The sequence below is a fragment of the Physella acuta genome, unplaced genomic scaffold (assembly GCF_028476545.2).
Source record: "Physella acuta isolate Inbredline_101_S28 unplaced genomic scaffold, ASM2847654v3 ptg000151l, whole genome shotgun sequence".
NCBI lineage: Eukaryota > Metazoa > Mollusca > Gastropoda > Physidae > Physella > Physella acuta.
The window spans coordinates 397,501-414,130 of record NW_026731670.1 but is presented as its reverse complement, the minus strand read 5'-3'; the positions used below and the strand labels follow the sequence as shown (position 1 = coordinate 414,130).

The 16,630-nt window shown below is 32.6% G+C and overlaps 1 protein-coding gene across 1 annotated transcript in view; it reads right to left on the bottom strand.

Moving 5' to 3' along the window:
• Positions 1-225: 225 nt before the first annotated feature.
• LOC131935660 (uncharacterized) overlaps positions 226-16,630 on the bottom strand; it is a 24,582-nt gene continuing 8,177 nt past the window's right edge. The window contains exons 2-9 of the mRNA XM_059292178.1: positions 12,431-12,567; positions 11,127-11,218; positions 9,867-10,068; positions 7,317-7,427; positions 1,235-1,246; positions 951-1,030; positions 413-615; positions 226-290 (exon numbers count right to left, since the gene is read on the bottom strand). Of these exons, the coding sequence (XP_059148161.1) occupies positions 226-290; positions 413-615; positions 951-1,030; positions 1,235-1,246; positions 7,317-7,427; positions 9,867-10,068; positions 11,127-11,218; positions 12,431-12,567 (902 nt within the window). The remainder of the gene's footprint in view (positions 291-412; positions 616-950; positions 1,031-1,234; positions 1,247-7,316; positions 7,428-9,866; positions 10,069-11,126; positions 11,219-12,430; positions 12,568-16,630) is intronic.

The window sequence follows — 16,630 nt, the reverse complement described above, 5'->3', positions numbered from 1 at the left end:
TTGTAAGTTAACTGCAATGCTCCAGGCAATATTGATATTTATATAGCACAACCCCCTAATGTTTGTTCGTAGTTGTTCGTAAAAATGTGTATTAAAAATGAATACATACTATCAAAATGTCAAAACATATAAATGTATAGATTCGTTTGAGAAATTTTTAAATATGATGTCAGATATAAGAAATCTCTTTTGAGAACAGACAAAGTTTTGAAAAGGTGTTAGTTTTCACACCTTCTCGTGGTTTCCATGACCACAAGAACTGCTATTAGTGGCTATATCCTTTTTTTTGTCTGAAGGTTAACAACTATTAACATATGGATTTATTAATCACGCTGAAACATGTTAAATAAAAATAATTTTTATCTGTGGTATCTAAATTAAAAAAAAAATTGTAAAATTACCGAAGTTGAACCTGGACGTGTTAAAATCTGTATGATGAACTGCTTTTTAACTTCGAAGTCAAAATCGTCATATCCAAGATATTGTACCCATCTTCCGTTTTGATAATGGTCAATGACAGTTTTTCTAATGTCACCCGCGTGATTAAATCTTACGTCTAGGTGGAAAACAGTATTTCCACTGCCATCCTCTATGCATTTAATGTTAATGCTAAAGCTGAAAAAAATAGTTTACTATGAACAAAAAAATCAAACATATCTTAATTATAAATGGCAATAATTTGAAATAATAGTAATTGATAATTTAAAAAGTACTCTCTATTTTTTTATACATTACTTGTTGATTAAAATTTTTAAAATATGTTAAAATGTGAAACATTTTCGTCCAACATATTTTGCATAATCATTTGTCTTGCATTCTTTGTAATCATCAGATTTTAAATAAATCACATGCCCAATTCTAGGCAAAGTATAACATGTAAATACTTGTGGTATTTAATTAAAAAATATTTACTACTGAACCAAAAAGGTTAATTATGTATTAATACAAACTGTGAGGTATCGTTGGTTGGATATCCATAGATGACAATGTTTTCACCGCCCTGGCGTCTTTCAATTTTTTCCATAGTGGCCTTAAATTTAGAAAAAAAAATTGTTTTTAAACACTTTATACTGATTATTTTAAATGTATACATTATGCGAGTTACTTCGCAATTTTGTTTTTCGAAGCAAATTGAAATTGTTTTTAAAAAATTTCTTATATTAAAAGGAGAGTCATTCATCTATGCTAAAAGTAAAATTATATATTTTAAAATATGAATTGCGTACACACTTACGGGGTTCATTTTCTGAAAAAATAATATTTTTAATAACATTAATCATAGTTAATAACAAAACAAACAAAAATAGATATATTTATGAGCTTTACAAAATAATTATAAATTATATTTAAAAACTAGCTTGCCCGTCCCCGCGAGAATAGAAAAAAATTCTGACGAAATTTATAAGAAGAGTTGCCTCAATCGTATATTCTTAGATATTTGTTTTTTCTAAAACTGAGTTCTTTAAATGTAAACAATGCCTGAGCTTGAACCATATTTATCGGGGCACAGGTTTACCTATACTACTTCATGAAAGCATTGAGTTTACGTTAATCACTCACGGTAATAGTGAAGTAGAACACACTTCGGTGACCGTCCATGTATCAGGGCGCTCTCTGGAGCACGCTTTTACACGACTTCAGATGCGTCGCGTACGGCCCCTGTCTCCTTAAAACTAAGGTAGGCGCCATGGTGCTCTAGCGATTAAACAGAGAACTAAATAGCAGCCTGACGCGGTGCCATCGGACGTGCTTGATTCAATTTAGTGAACGACTACAGCGTCCTATTTTATCCTTATTCTATCGCACCGTAGCGCTCAAAAAACAGCCCAGAGCGCAGAATTGCACCTTGCCAGGACGCCGGGTAAAGCGCCTGATTTGGTTTAGTAAACGACTTTTAATATTTTCTTTCGCAACGTAGGCGTCCGAAGAGCATGGTACGTCGGACTCCAAAATCCCTACATGTTAGCGAGCCAGGAGATTTGTCCGCACTAGACGGGCGAATCTCCATTGCTTGCTCTAAATAACGTGGGGGAGGAGCAGAGGCGTATCCAGGTTTTCGTTGTAGGGGGAGCGAAAAGAGCAAAAAAAGGCGCCGAATTTTTAACACGTAGTATATACGTGTATTATATATATATATATATATATATATTGTTTTTTTTAAATTAATTAATTAATTTATTTATTTACTAGCTGTATGTCATTACTTCGCTACGTTGTAAAATAAATTGTAAGTAGCACTTGAAGAAATAAGAAAAAACACACAATGTAGGATGACAAAACAAAAAATGTATCAATCTAAACAATATATATATATATATATATATATATATATATATATATATATATATATATATATATATATATATATATACCACAACCAAAACAAGGTAATTAAAAAGTATAGTGACAATTTTAGCGCAATTTCCTTATGTTATCTAAAAATAGCTCTGTCGTAGCGTAAATCAAGAGCAGGGTTAGTAAAACCATTGGTTAAAATACATGTTTTATTTACAATAGAGTTACATGACTAAAAACCATTGCGCGCCTAGCTACTGAACGTGATGACGCAGCCATTGAACGTGATGGCGCAGCTATTGAACGTGATGACGCGTATGGTGTGGTTGGATAAAAATGCCTACTAATTCGGTCCAAATTTTAATTAATTTAAAAATAAATTTGTGACCGAACGAAAGGATATTTTTGAGAACTTTCTTCGGCAATATTGTTCTAAATTATGACAGGAATCGATTGGTACATGTTTCAAGTCGCTACGTGGTCTGGTTGCCGAGATATGGGCAAAAAAACTGCATTTTTTTCGAGGTGTTTTGGCTTTTCCGGGAAATCCGTGAAAGAAACCCAACAAATTAAATCTTACTACTAGAACTAGGCTTTGATATACAAATGAAGTATACTAAACCTAGTAAACGAGCATGCAACTACTACTTTCATTTTTGTTATTCTTTTACTATTAGAAATCAACATGTAATTACAATATTTTTTAGGTAAACCATATGCTAACTTTCTTATAAATGTGTAAATATTATGTTTTGAGTACATTTCGATAATTAATTATCAGGACAATATTTATGTAACTCCACATAAAAAATCTTCGATTTTCTAAAAATCCTAAAAAATGACCGTGTGCTCTGATGGTACTATTAATTACATCAATAATTTTTAAAATTCGTATTAAATTAAAAATTATACAGGCGCTTAATTAAAGTGGTACTTATAAGTACCGTCAGTAGATAAAGGGTTAATATAATTGCTTTTGGAACTAGTCCTCGATATTGCTTCGTTGAGGAGAAGATACGACTTAAAGCTGCGGAGACACATCCATCCATTCATTCATACATCCAGAAATGACAGGTTAATAAACGCAATTCTCCAGAATGGAAATTGCGCTAAAAATAAACGCAACAGAATCTGTTTTGTTATTCTTGTAAAAAAAAAATTTACATAATAATTCCTGGTACATTAATTAAGACAAGCAAAATAGGGGAAATATTCACTCTCTTAATATAAATATGTATATATCTACAAATTTAATACATATTTAATTATAAATGTCAAAACAAATCAATAATTACTTTAGATTTAGCATGTAATATACTTGTTTAACAATATTCGTGTTTATAATTTTTTTTCTACAATCAGAATTAAATATATCGTCATCATAAATGCTAAAGTATTACAGCATAATGAAAGTTTTTGAAATCAAGAGTTCGTATAAAAACACGTTTTAAAATATAATAGAAAAACTTTCGGAATTATAGCTTACATTTAACTAAAATATCGGTCTTTTGTTCAGATCATACATCTTTTAATTTACTGTTCTTTAAATATCATTTTTTAACATAGTGATAGGTATGGGTTAGATCAGTGTATTGATAACACACCTTTTTATTGGTAATTGCAAAAACAATATTCACAGATTTTTACCTGTTGCAAAAGCTCTGATTCTTGCGGCATGGTACTTTGGTACATCGTTACGCGTTTTTCTACAAGTACTTAACAGATCAGTTCGGGGTGTGTTGGGGGGGGGTGTTCAACTTCATTCACCACTGTCCGGTCACTTTAGGTCAATTATCCAACCCAGTGTATACTTAGGTGTGACATTAATGTCGCTCTACATAATTGTGGTGGTGAGGTGTGGGGGGTGGGGGGGGGGGGGATAACCAACTCAGAGTGAACATAGCGTCAGTTTTTAGATGACTGTTCTAAACATACATATTCAATACACATATATACTGATTCAGAAATAGATTTGAATGAGTAGCAGTGGTATTATGACAATATTTTTTACAGAGGGGTCCATTCGAGAGGGGGTTGTAACTGTTTCATATAATTTGTAATCGTAATCACTATCGCCCAAACTGTCATAATACTACTACGTCATGGTGATGACGTTGTTGACCTTGTCAAAATTTCTCCACCACTACGCAGTTTGCCTATAAGTAAATTTAAATAGAGGCGCCACATCAGTTGTATTTGTGTCTGTATTGTAATTTTAAAAAATTAATTACACGATTTAAACTGTATATATAAAGTAATTATGGGTGAAGATTTATGTATAATATTTTCTAGATCACTTATTCTTAAGCAAATACATTATACAGTTGCCTTAAACTTAACACCCCTCTTGCCAAGTGATACTACCCGTAGAGGTTTTTTAAAATTGCAATGGATCGTAATGGTTATTTTTAGAATGACAAACTTGATACAGCTGTTAATATGTGTTGTAAACGTAGACACTACTAGACTAGTACAACTCTGCTTTATTGCTGCATGAAAAGAAATCTTGTGATTTATATAGATGTGCCGAATAAAAATAACTTTTTTAACAAAAATCATTGTTTAAAACTTTGAGTTTAAAAGGTTTCCAAAAAGGCGCCACTTTGCTGAAAATGGCCAGAGGGGGAGCGGCCGCTCCCCCTGCTCCCCCCCTGCGTACGCTACTGGGGAGGAGAGGTGCAAGACTGCCGGGAACCAAGAAGGGTTTTGCTCTCGACCCTAACCAGATGTCTTGACTTTAAAAGCTGCGGCCTTCACGTGGCTTCGGATGTGTGCCACTAATCGGACCAAGCTTATGACCCCCTTGGTGGGTGCGTGATGGCTAGTGGTAGCCAACAGCAGCTGGAGGTTTTTTATCTGGTCGGGTAAAACTGCTGTATGCGTTCGGCTCTTCCAAAGAGCTTGGTACGTCCGACTCCCAAGTCCCCAACATAATAGCTTGGGAGAGGAGAGGTAAAAGACTGCCGGGAACCAAAAGAGTTCGCCGCCAGATCTTTATTTTGACTTTAAGCGGCGGCCTTAACGGGGCTTCGGAATAATGCCACTGGTCCGACCAAACTCATGTCCCCCCTAGTGGTTGCGGAATGGCCAGTGGCAGATAACAGCAGCTAGAGGGTTTTGATCTGGCGGAATGCCCCCCACGATCAAGCTGGGTACCAGGCGGTAGGACGACGTCCCGCGTCTGGTGGGTGGGAAAGGAAAGCCCGGTGAGAGCCCACGGAAGTAGCGACCGATGTGTGGGAAACTCTTTCGGGGTTTGCCACACTGAGGCCTGCCTGGCTAATGGAAGTGAACCTTCTAAGCCGGTTTCCGTATAAGGAAGGAAGGAAGAAAGAACGTAGGCGCCATTGCGCTCACCGGAAAGCCCGGGGTGCCAAATCGCCCCCTGATAGGTCGCCGGTTGACCCGCCTGATTCGATACAATTAACGAATTTATTGCCCATAATATATTGGTGTATAGTCTTATGTTTTAAACGAAATTATAAAGCAAAAGGAGCCCGGGGCGCTTCGGGTCACTCGGCTTCAGGGTACGGGGGGGGGGGGGGTGCCGGCGGCTACGTCTTTTGCAGCTTTACTGCTGAATATAGTAGTACCCCTATACGCTTTTCGGGACGCTCCCAAATAACGGATAGCAAGTGCTAAGAATTCCTCTATGGAACTCGGGGCGCCAAGCCGTGTATTATAAAAAATCTTAACCCTCCCTAGTGCCGCCTATTAGAAATTACATTTTATATTTGTAGAATCCTTCTCGGAAGTAATTTCATTAACTTTCCAAAGTTTCATAGCACTCGAATAAAATTTTAAACAAAAAAGTGTATCAATGTTTATAAAATGTCTAAAATTGTGTCTGAAATGTATTTGCATTTTGTCCACTAGTTCTCATAACGTCCCTTGATTTTGAAAACACAGTTACTTCCCATTAAAAAAACCCATTAAATTGGGGTAAGAAAGAATTTACTTTTTATCACTTTGTTTTGGTGTTAGGAAAAAAATAATTACATAATTAGCGGGGATTGATTAAGTGCAATGTTGTTGGTATTTTTAATACTGCCTTTTATTTATTCTATACACTGAACATACTGTTTACAAATTATTATTTTTTAAACAATAACATTTAATAACCCAGGTCCTACAAATTCTATATGTTTATTTCTTTCCATTTACGAATAATGCAAGGTCGATTTGGCGCCCTGGGCTATCATGTGAGCTCTATGGTGCATAATTTCGTTTTAAACAGTGCGATAGACTATGGATAATAAAGGTTACTATATTCTTTAAGTGAATCAAATCCGAGCGTCTTCCGGCACCCCGACAGGGTTCTATTTGGCGCCCCGGGCCTTCCCATGTTCGCTATTGTACCTACGTTCGCGTGAGTTCAAAAAACTATGAATAAGTTGGGTACTATAGTCGTTTACAAAGTTGAATCAGGCGGTTACGCCGTACGTCGTCATGGTGCGATTTGGCGCCCCGGGCTATACTGTGGACACTTTAAGTTTATCTTTGCGTTTGTGTTTTCTTTGTGTTTGAGTTTGGGTTTGCGTTTGTGGTTGTGTTTGCGTTTGGATTTGGGTTTGGGTTTGGGTTTGTTTTATTTTGCTTTTTTTCTTTGCGTTTGCGTTTGTGTTTGCTTTTTCTTTGCGTCAGTGTTTTTTTGTGTTTGTGGTTGGGTTTGTGTTTGCGTTTGGATTTGGATTTGTTTGCTTTTTTGTTTGCCTCAGTGTGTGTGTTTTCTTTGTGTTTGTGATTGGGTTTGTCTTTGCGTTTGTTTTTGTGTTTTCGTTTGTGTTTGTTTTGTATTAGTGTTGTGTTTGCATTTTTTGTATGTTTTGGTTGGTTGTGGTTATGGTGGGCAATGCCGGGTAAATGCTGATTACTAAACACACAAGTTATGGTCCTTTACACATACGTTTTTTAGAGATGCCAGTGCAGGGCCTGGCCGGGACGGCTAGTAAAATATAAAACGTATGTGCGACAGGACAAGTCAAATTATTTTTTCATTATATTGCACATTGAAAACTTACTGAGAATAGAATCCAGTTAACCTCTGCTTGCCCGTCGACCTGCACGTACATAATATCTTCCAAGGGCATTTCATTTTTGAAAGTGTCAGTCACTTTTCCGTCCACCCAAACCTGAGAACATGATATGTTAGAAAGATCTGATTTAAAAACTATTTTGTTTATCCCGTTGTCACGAGATTGTTTACAGTATGTAAATTCAATGGTAGTTATTTTTATCTTTTAAAAACACCTATTTCAGTTGAGCATGGGTCTGACCACACTATTTCTTCATATGCAGAAAAGACAGAAACAGGTGTACTCTACTTCATCTGCCCCGTGTCCTGCCAAGTCTCGAGAGGCAACTATATTATTCATATATAAAAAACAAATTGAAAAAAAAAAGATTGACTTAGTCTCGAATCCGTACCACCCGCCAATAGACCCAATTATTTCAAATTAAATTGTATCCTAAATTAGCCAATTCCATAGCTTAACAAACAAAGATTTCTATAAAATAATTAAGGCCTGAAATAGTTTAGTGTAGAAATGTATTATTGGAATAGATTCTAGATCTAAATAGAGTCTAGATCTAGATCTATCTAGAGTCTAAGTCTATTTTTTTAGTAGATCTAGATCTAGAATTTCTAAATCTAAGTCTAGAATCTCTAGATCAAAATCTAGATCTAGAATCCAAATAGATAATGTAAATTTTATAAGTTTAGGCCCAAATAATTTTCATAGCCTACGTAGATCTAAATCGAATTTCAATGAAATAGTTCATTTCTTTATATTCTAAAATCGGAAGATGACGCCATTAGGTTTGTGTTAGAGCACACATTGTGATGTCATTGTTTATTGCGTTGTCACAGCTATAAACTATTTTTTGGTTGCCTGATTAAAATTGTTTTTCTACATTCGAATAAGCCTTTTTTTTATTTTTATTCTTCAAATAAAATGTTGTTTATACATTTAAAACATCTAACATATTTTTTTCAACAAAAGTCCGTATCAAGTTCTCGATATATCGCTGAAGATACTCTTCTTCTTTTTCTTCTTCGTTCTTAATTTTAGTGTTGAAAGGGACCGAGCCATACTGCCAGAGGGTTTCAATTCGAGACTATTTACGAATTTATCAACCATGAGCTTTTGCCGACTCAACCACGCCTCCATCGCAATTAAGGATCCGTTCCAACTGGTTATGCGCAATTGAGGCCATTGACTCCGATTTCAGCCTGCTTTTTTTTGGATTTGCTTCCATAATCTTTGTCAAACCAAGAACAAACTGCAAGGAAGCAGTTGTTTGATTTTGGACTTGTCTCTCCTAGAAGAGTATATGTTCCCCATCTGCCCGAGGGTTCTAACTCGAGACGTTTCGGTTTCGCAGCCATGAGCTTTATCTACCACGCCGACCACTGCTGAAGATACTGATTATATTATAGCTTGTGAAAATACTATGCGAACAGAGAGAGATCAATTAAATAATCCTATACACTATTAAAATTTTGCCGCGAAATATTTTGTCTGAGATATTTTGTCTGAGGTCATTTGTCCATGGTATCATGTGTCCTAATATATTTTGCTCTGGTATCTTGTGTCCGTGAGATCATTTGTCCCTAAGATCGTTTGTCCTGAGATGGCGATCAGATAAATGGTGTCAAACCAAAATCGACTTTTATTTTTATAAACAATATTGAGAAAAATCCCACCATTCCGTGGCGCCGCCCTTGCGAAATTAAAAAACAAGTTTTTTTTTACAGAAATCTTCACTATAATTTTTGCCGCCCTGGCAAAATAAAAAAAAAATGTTTTACGGAACCCTTCCCTGAAGTGTTCTAATCAAGTTTGATTGCTATCGTATGAACGTTGTGAGACCGCAATCGACTTTTAATTTTATATAACATAAATAGAGAGAAAAAAATCGCGCCACCCCTGAGAATTTGAAAATGTTTTTAGCGCAGAAACCTCCCCAGTAACATTTTGAACAGCTTCCCAAAATTTCATGGCGATCGTGTGAACGACGTCACGGCAATTAACTTTTACTATTTTTATTTACCGAATATTGAGGGAAAAAAACTCACCCTCACGTGGCGCTGCCCTTGCAAAAAAATTTACAATACCCTTCCCCAGAGTGTCCCATTCAACTCCCCAAAGTCATGGCTATCGGATAACAATGTCACACCAAAATCGACTTTTATTGTAATATACCGTATACAGAGAAAAATCGCACCCTCTCGTGGCGCCGCCCTAGCGAAATTAAAAATTATTTTTTTACAGAACCCTTCCCTAGAATGTTATAATGAACTCCCCAAACAATGTCAAATCAAAATCGACTTTTATTTTTATATACCGTATATAGAGAAAAAACAAATTGCACCTTGCCGGGACGCCTGCCCTGCAAATTAGAAAAAAAATTCCGCAGAAACCTCCCAGGAATATTCAAAACAACTTCTCAAAGTTTCACGGCAATGTGATGAGAGTTGTAGTAATGCATAAAAATAGACACACACACACATAAACACAAACATACATTGCTTTATATATATATATAGATATGTGTATGCGTGTGATTACCGTAAAAAGTTCGTTTGTAATTTTTAAATCAATTCTAAATTGCTGTCCATGTTTGAAAGGTAATTTTCCAGGATTTTCTATTCCTTCAGAGGGGAAATCATAATAGGATGACATCACCCGCATGTTTTCAATGAAGTCAATTAACATTATGAAAGGCACGTCGTAGTCACACATATCAGTATTGCAGAGTTTCACGGAGAAGCTGTGGGTATATAAAATTTTTAGGTAAATTCAAATTGTACTTCATTCTCCTTCATAATAATTACTGTTCTTTTTTCTTTATGCAATTGATATTCATTGACATTAAAAAACGGAAACGCACTATCTTTATAGATTTTTTCCCTCTAAAAAAGACGTGTAATACAGAGTTAATCTTTATTTATATTTAATATATAATAATGAAATTTATTCTGCGCTTCTGTGTCGGTCGGACGGACAAGCTTGTATGACATGCTTTTAGTTAAAAGAAACAACTTGATCGACAATTATTGATTAAAAACATATGGTTGATTAATTTCAAACACTCGTTTTCATTGACCTATGGTGCAAAGAACAAAACTAAACTAAATATATTACCTTTGGAAATTTTCTATTTTGTTTAAAAACAGTATGCAAATTAGATCATTTTCTCATTTACATAAATATATTATAAAAAAATAAATACATAAATAAATTACTTTTTTATTTTGTTTTGATGTTGTCGTCTGTGCTTTTGTTTGTGTTTGATTTTTTCGCTTATGTGTTTGTGTTAGTTTTTGTGTTTGCGTTTGTGTTTGCATTTCCGTATGCGTTTGTATTTAATTTTCGTTAATTTTTCCATCGTGTTTGAATTTGTGTTTTTTTTTATTGTATTTGTGTTTGCGTTTTCTTTGCTGTTTTTTTTGTTGTTGTCCTTTTTTGCGTTTGTGCTTTGTGTTGTATTTAATTTGTGTCTTGGTTTGTGCTTATGTTTCAGTGCTTACAATTATGTTTGCGTTTGCGTTTATGTTTGCGTTTTGTTTTCGTTTGAGTTTGTGTTTTCACTAGGTTTTTGTTTGATTTTGTGTTTTAGTTTTAGTTTTGGTTGTTTGTGGTTAGTATATTTTCAAAACAGGCGATGCTGCATTTATGATGCTTAATAAACAGACAAGTCAAGTCATTTGTAGATATATTATTAGCCCGTGCATGATCTTTCAAGGAAGGCTAGTGCAACATTAATGCTTAAAAAAAGAAAAGAGTTATACATTTCGATTCAATTCGTAAAAATATTTTTCAACTAACTATGTAGCTTGGTTTTGGATAACTCCTTCAATAACAATCTCTTTTCCTGAATACATAGGAAACTTAATTGCTCCAACATAAGGTAATGGATACTGTAAAAATAAAAAATGTTTATATATATATATATATATATATATATATATATATATATATATATATATATATATATAATATCACAATTGCCTCAGAAAAAAAAATTGCAATTCTTAACCGTGTGAATATTTCATAAAGTAAATAATTCATATAATTTAGCAAAACTTTATATCATCGGGGTTAGATCAACGTGAATTATTTGAAAAAAAAATCGTTTCGGTAGAAGAAATGTTTCATCAGTAATGGAAATAAGAGAAAAAAAGAAATTTTTGTCACTGAAAGTGAATACAAATTTCAAAGAATCAATAGAATAGACTTGTTTACCTATTTCTTTATAAATTCGCACACCTAGCTGAAACTGTACTCTATTTATAAGTATTTTAGAATACATAAATAAAAAGTACCCAAGTTAGAGTGTCTGGGTCCTAGGTGCTTTGACCACAGGTGCTTTGACCATAGGGGGTTTGACCATAGGCGGTTTGACCTCAACGGAGCTTTGACCATAGGGGGTTCGACCATTGGGGGTTTTACCACAGAGGGGCTTTGACCATAGGGGGTTTGACCATAAAATTTAATTACTTTAATTTTACTTCAAATTTCGTCAACTTAAAAAAACAATACAAAATTTATTGGCTTTTTGAAACGATGATATTGATTTAGAATATTTCCTGTTACGGGAAAACATTCAAAAGATAATACAGAAAAAAAATATAGAGCTACAAATTAAATATAATACACATAGATTATATTTTGTTAACATAACTGACAGGTTTATCAAGTTATATTGTTTTCATAAAGACAGAGAGACACAAAGCACTCTGATGGGCATTCAGGCCGACAGACTAATTTTCCACTATACTTTGTATGCAAGGATGTAAAATAGGTAATAAGTAATATATATATATATATATATATATATATATATATATATATATATATATATATATATATATATATATATTTATTTATTTATTTATTTATTTATTTATTTATTTATTTATTTATTTTTATTAATATTAGGTTCACATGTTATATATATATATATATATATATATATATATATATATATATATATATATATATATATATATATATATATATATTTATTTATTTATTTATTTATTTATATGTCCCATTTACATGTGAACTTAATATAGAAAAGTTTAAGATTTGATAAATGATATATAATTATAACGACAGGCAATATTTACTCCCTCAGATGATCTGCTTTGAAGATTAGGTCTGGTCTCGTCATCCCTGCCATCCACACACGTCAAGCAATTTAAAGTAGTCAGGTAAGAAAACAACAACGTTTGTAGTTTCATTGTCGTTATTGGTACACGACGCCCTAAATCATAAAGATGAAAACACTCAAGTGGAGCTTCTCAGAAAAAGTTATTAAACAAACATTTAACTATTCTTGCCCTAAAGTAACAAAAATAACATTCAACGAAAGTCATAAGGCAAATAAATGCAGATGATTGGGGCGTGTAATTAAAATTGTATTCAAATTAGAAATTTATTCCAATCAGGATAACAAAACCGAAAATAGAACTTTTACCGTTACCGAAATTCTCAACAGAATATGATCGCCAACCTTCACTACTGTTTAGGGAATATGCTTTTGAAACGAATACTGAAATGTAATCGGAAACGAATATTTAGCCAGTATATAAAATGTAATTGAAGACGAAATTTAATCTAAAATGGAACTTTATATGGGGACGAAATTTTAACCAGAAACTAAATTTTAAACAGTAACCGGAGCCAACTCGTTAATACTTACGAAATTTAAACTGAAACGGAACCTCTCCTAAAACTAGATTGTTATATGTATCACAAAACGTAAATGTCAATAAATTAAACCTGTATTTCAATAGGAATCAGACATATAATTGCAAACGTAAGTTAATTGAGAAACGGACTATTAAGCCTAAAGAAATTTTAATCGAAATAGGACTTTTTAACCCGTTTTTAACTGGATCCGCAAATTTAATACGGAGACGGACATTTAATCAAAATAGGAGCAAAATCGCAACTAAATTAAAAGCAAACAGAAAATATATTTTTAATATGAGACAAATAAGTTAGGACTTACTTGTGGTGGCCCAATTATTAATAAAGTAATTAGAATTATGTATTATTTTTAACATTTATGTTTTTATTCTTTTTTTTTAATCCTACAATCATTTAAACCGTTTATTTACTTTGTTTCATTTTAAATATTGTCTAACTCCTTTAATATGACGTCGTTGTATTTGCCGTGATAGTTTTTTTGTTTCTCTCGAAATTTCGTGTTGAAAAATGATTGCTCACGTTGCATAATTAAAGGTGTGTTTCCACATAGGAACATGGCTTTATTTTTAATTCCATTGTTAAATATTTTTTAGATGACCCATTTAGTGTTATTATATTTTTCTCAACGAAAGTTTGAATGTTTAAGTTCTACACAAGATGCTAAAGATGCTGATCTAATAGTCTAGGAAAAATGTTGAGAGAAAGAGAGGTAGAGAGAGAGAGAGAGAGTAAGTTCGTACATGAGCTTTAATTTAATAGGATATTCTATAACAGGCTTAACTTACCTATCCGTATCAAGAACACTTATCTTCTGATTAATCGAATATTTTGTATTTGAAGTTGCTGAGCGTTGTTTGTAATAATTACTGGATGGATATCTAGATGTGGCGTCAACAAGAATCTGCGTGGCCTATACGTGGCAAGTGACGTGGCTTCTGGTTAGGCTTGGCTGCTAATTGTTTGTCAGATGTTACCACTGATTTTAATTGACTTACATTAGTGTCGTATATATAATTGAATAAGTTATGACGTTTTATGGATTTGTCAAAATATAATGGTTGCACACCTTTTTTATTTGTTCCACAATTTGATTTCTGTTTAAATATATAGACAAATAACATACCTTTAAAACCAAAGGCATGTTTTAAAAATGTCAGATGAGACTAATTTCTAGTATAACTTCTGAAAATCTCGTTTTCAGTATTTTATTTTTTATTATGCAATTCCATAGCTAAACAAAGATGTGTATACAATAATTAAGGTCTGAAATAGTTTAGTATAGAAACATATATTTTAGTTCTAGATAGAGCTAGAGATCTAGATGTATATTATCGGGTGAAAATCAAATTGTTTGTGTGTTTTTTTTTATAATAACGTTTTATTACCAGATATAATTAAACGTCAAATACATCAAATATTTATTGATGCCAAAAAAAATCAAACAATCAGGTTTTCATAACCATATTAATTTTAATTACACTGTGCAGAATTTTTCAAAATAATTAATAGGCCTGTCGATTAATTTCGAGCCCATTCTCTGAAGGGTACATTCAGTTATCAAATCATCGATTTATTGTATGAAACCCCTCAAGTACTCACACATATACACACAAACAAACAAAAACAGAGACTATACACAAAAGACTGCAGGCCTAATCGTAGAAACTGACTTTCATTATATAGTGTTTCGGTATGAAACTAGAACAAATTCCAGCCCTATCAATAAACATGTTGCGCCGCAAAAACCTTTATACTGCCTACCCCAACCACCATTATATACAACACAACACATGCATGTTTTTACAAACAGGTTATTTTCTCGCTACCAGCAAGAACGATTAAATATTTTTCTCAAATCCATTTAAATCAGATAATGTTGGTACGGTTCTAATATATAATCTGAAGCAACAGAACTCTACTTATAGGATTTTAAATAGAGGTTAGAAACGTTCAGGTTAGATAGCTAAATGGTGTTACTATCAGAATTAGTGTTAAACCCATACTAGCAGAAATAAATTTAAACTTTCGAAAATGTGTGTGGTTTCTTTCCTTAATAGGTGAAAAACAAAATACCATTTGATTGAGAGGTTATGAGCAATAAAAAAAATTGAGGATAATAAACTTGATTTTGAAAATTGTAATATAAAAAAATACCGACAAATTTACTTAACAAGTAAAAATTTAAAAAAAAACCAGTTTAAACAGCATCTGTTCAATTAGTGAATAAACACAGACCTCAGTAATTAAATTATCAGCGAGATCAATAATCTTGTTCATGTAAAAAATTATTTTAATTAAACCAATAACTTTATACCAGACATTTTCAATTTTTTTATCACTGTTAATTACACATATATTAATACGGTTCGTTTTTTCAATTATGTTTACTATTTAAATAAAATGTGTGAAATTATTTTTAATTTTTTTTTTACTATTAATACAATGTGAGCAACGAAGAACTAATTATATGAACATTTCAGTGTACACAATGTGTGTGTATTGTGTGTGTGTGCGCGTATCATACGCCGCTATTTAGTTGTTTTATTTTCTTCTTTTCAGTAATTCATAATTTGTGAATTCGTGAGTACCAATGCTGCCACTTAAAATATTTGATTTAAAACTGTAGGTCGTAAAGGACGATACCCCCCCCCCCCTTCCTTTCCCCCAAGCCCTACCATACCCCCTATTGAAAGCAGCCTCCTCTTAGTTTTCTCCCCTAAGTTTAAAATCGTTTAAAACTAAATTATCTGCCCCCAATAGCCGTCACTAAACCCGGCTCTACAATTGTAAACATTTAGCGTGAACAACAGCTCACCAGACCATGTGGGGGTGGGGGTGGTAGGCGCACTTATAGTTTGGTATTTTCTATGGTATCCAAGAAGAGAATTATATATATATATATATATATTTTAAATCCACTTCCTTGTAGTATTTAATTACTTTTATAGCGAAAACAATACCATTACAGAAAACAAAATGAAACGTATATGCAATTATAAGGGTCTGTTATTTGTAAAAGTTATCATTAAGTTTTCGAATCTACCAACTTGATAACTTTTTTTCCAGCTCGCTATCCCACGTTGTCCCCTTTAATTATTTAGACAGATTAATAATATTATATTACTAATTAGAAATATTCAAAAAATAATTTCACATGGTATTTCATAAAGAATTTAAATTGATTGGGACTACGTCTTGAACTAAAAAGAAAAAAACGTATAGTGCCTAGGACTATATATACTTTATATATATATATATATATATATATATATATATATATATATATATATATATATATATATATATATATATATATATATATATAGTCATAAATATATTTATGACAATGAAACAATTCCGTGAAAAAATATATTAAATATATATATATATATATATATATATATATATATATATATATATATATATATATATATATATATATATATATATATATATAAATCCACTTCCTTGTAGTATTTAATTACTTTTATAGCGAAAACAATACCATTACAGAAAACAAAATGAAACGTATATGCAATTATAAGGGTCTGTTATTTGTAAAAGTTATCATTAAGTTTTCGAATCTACCAACTTGATAACTTTTTTTCCAGCTC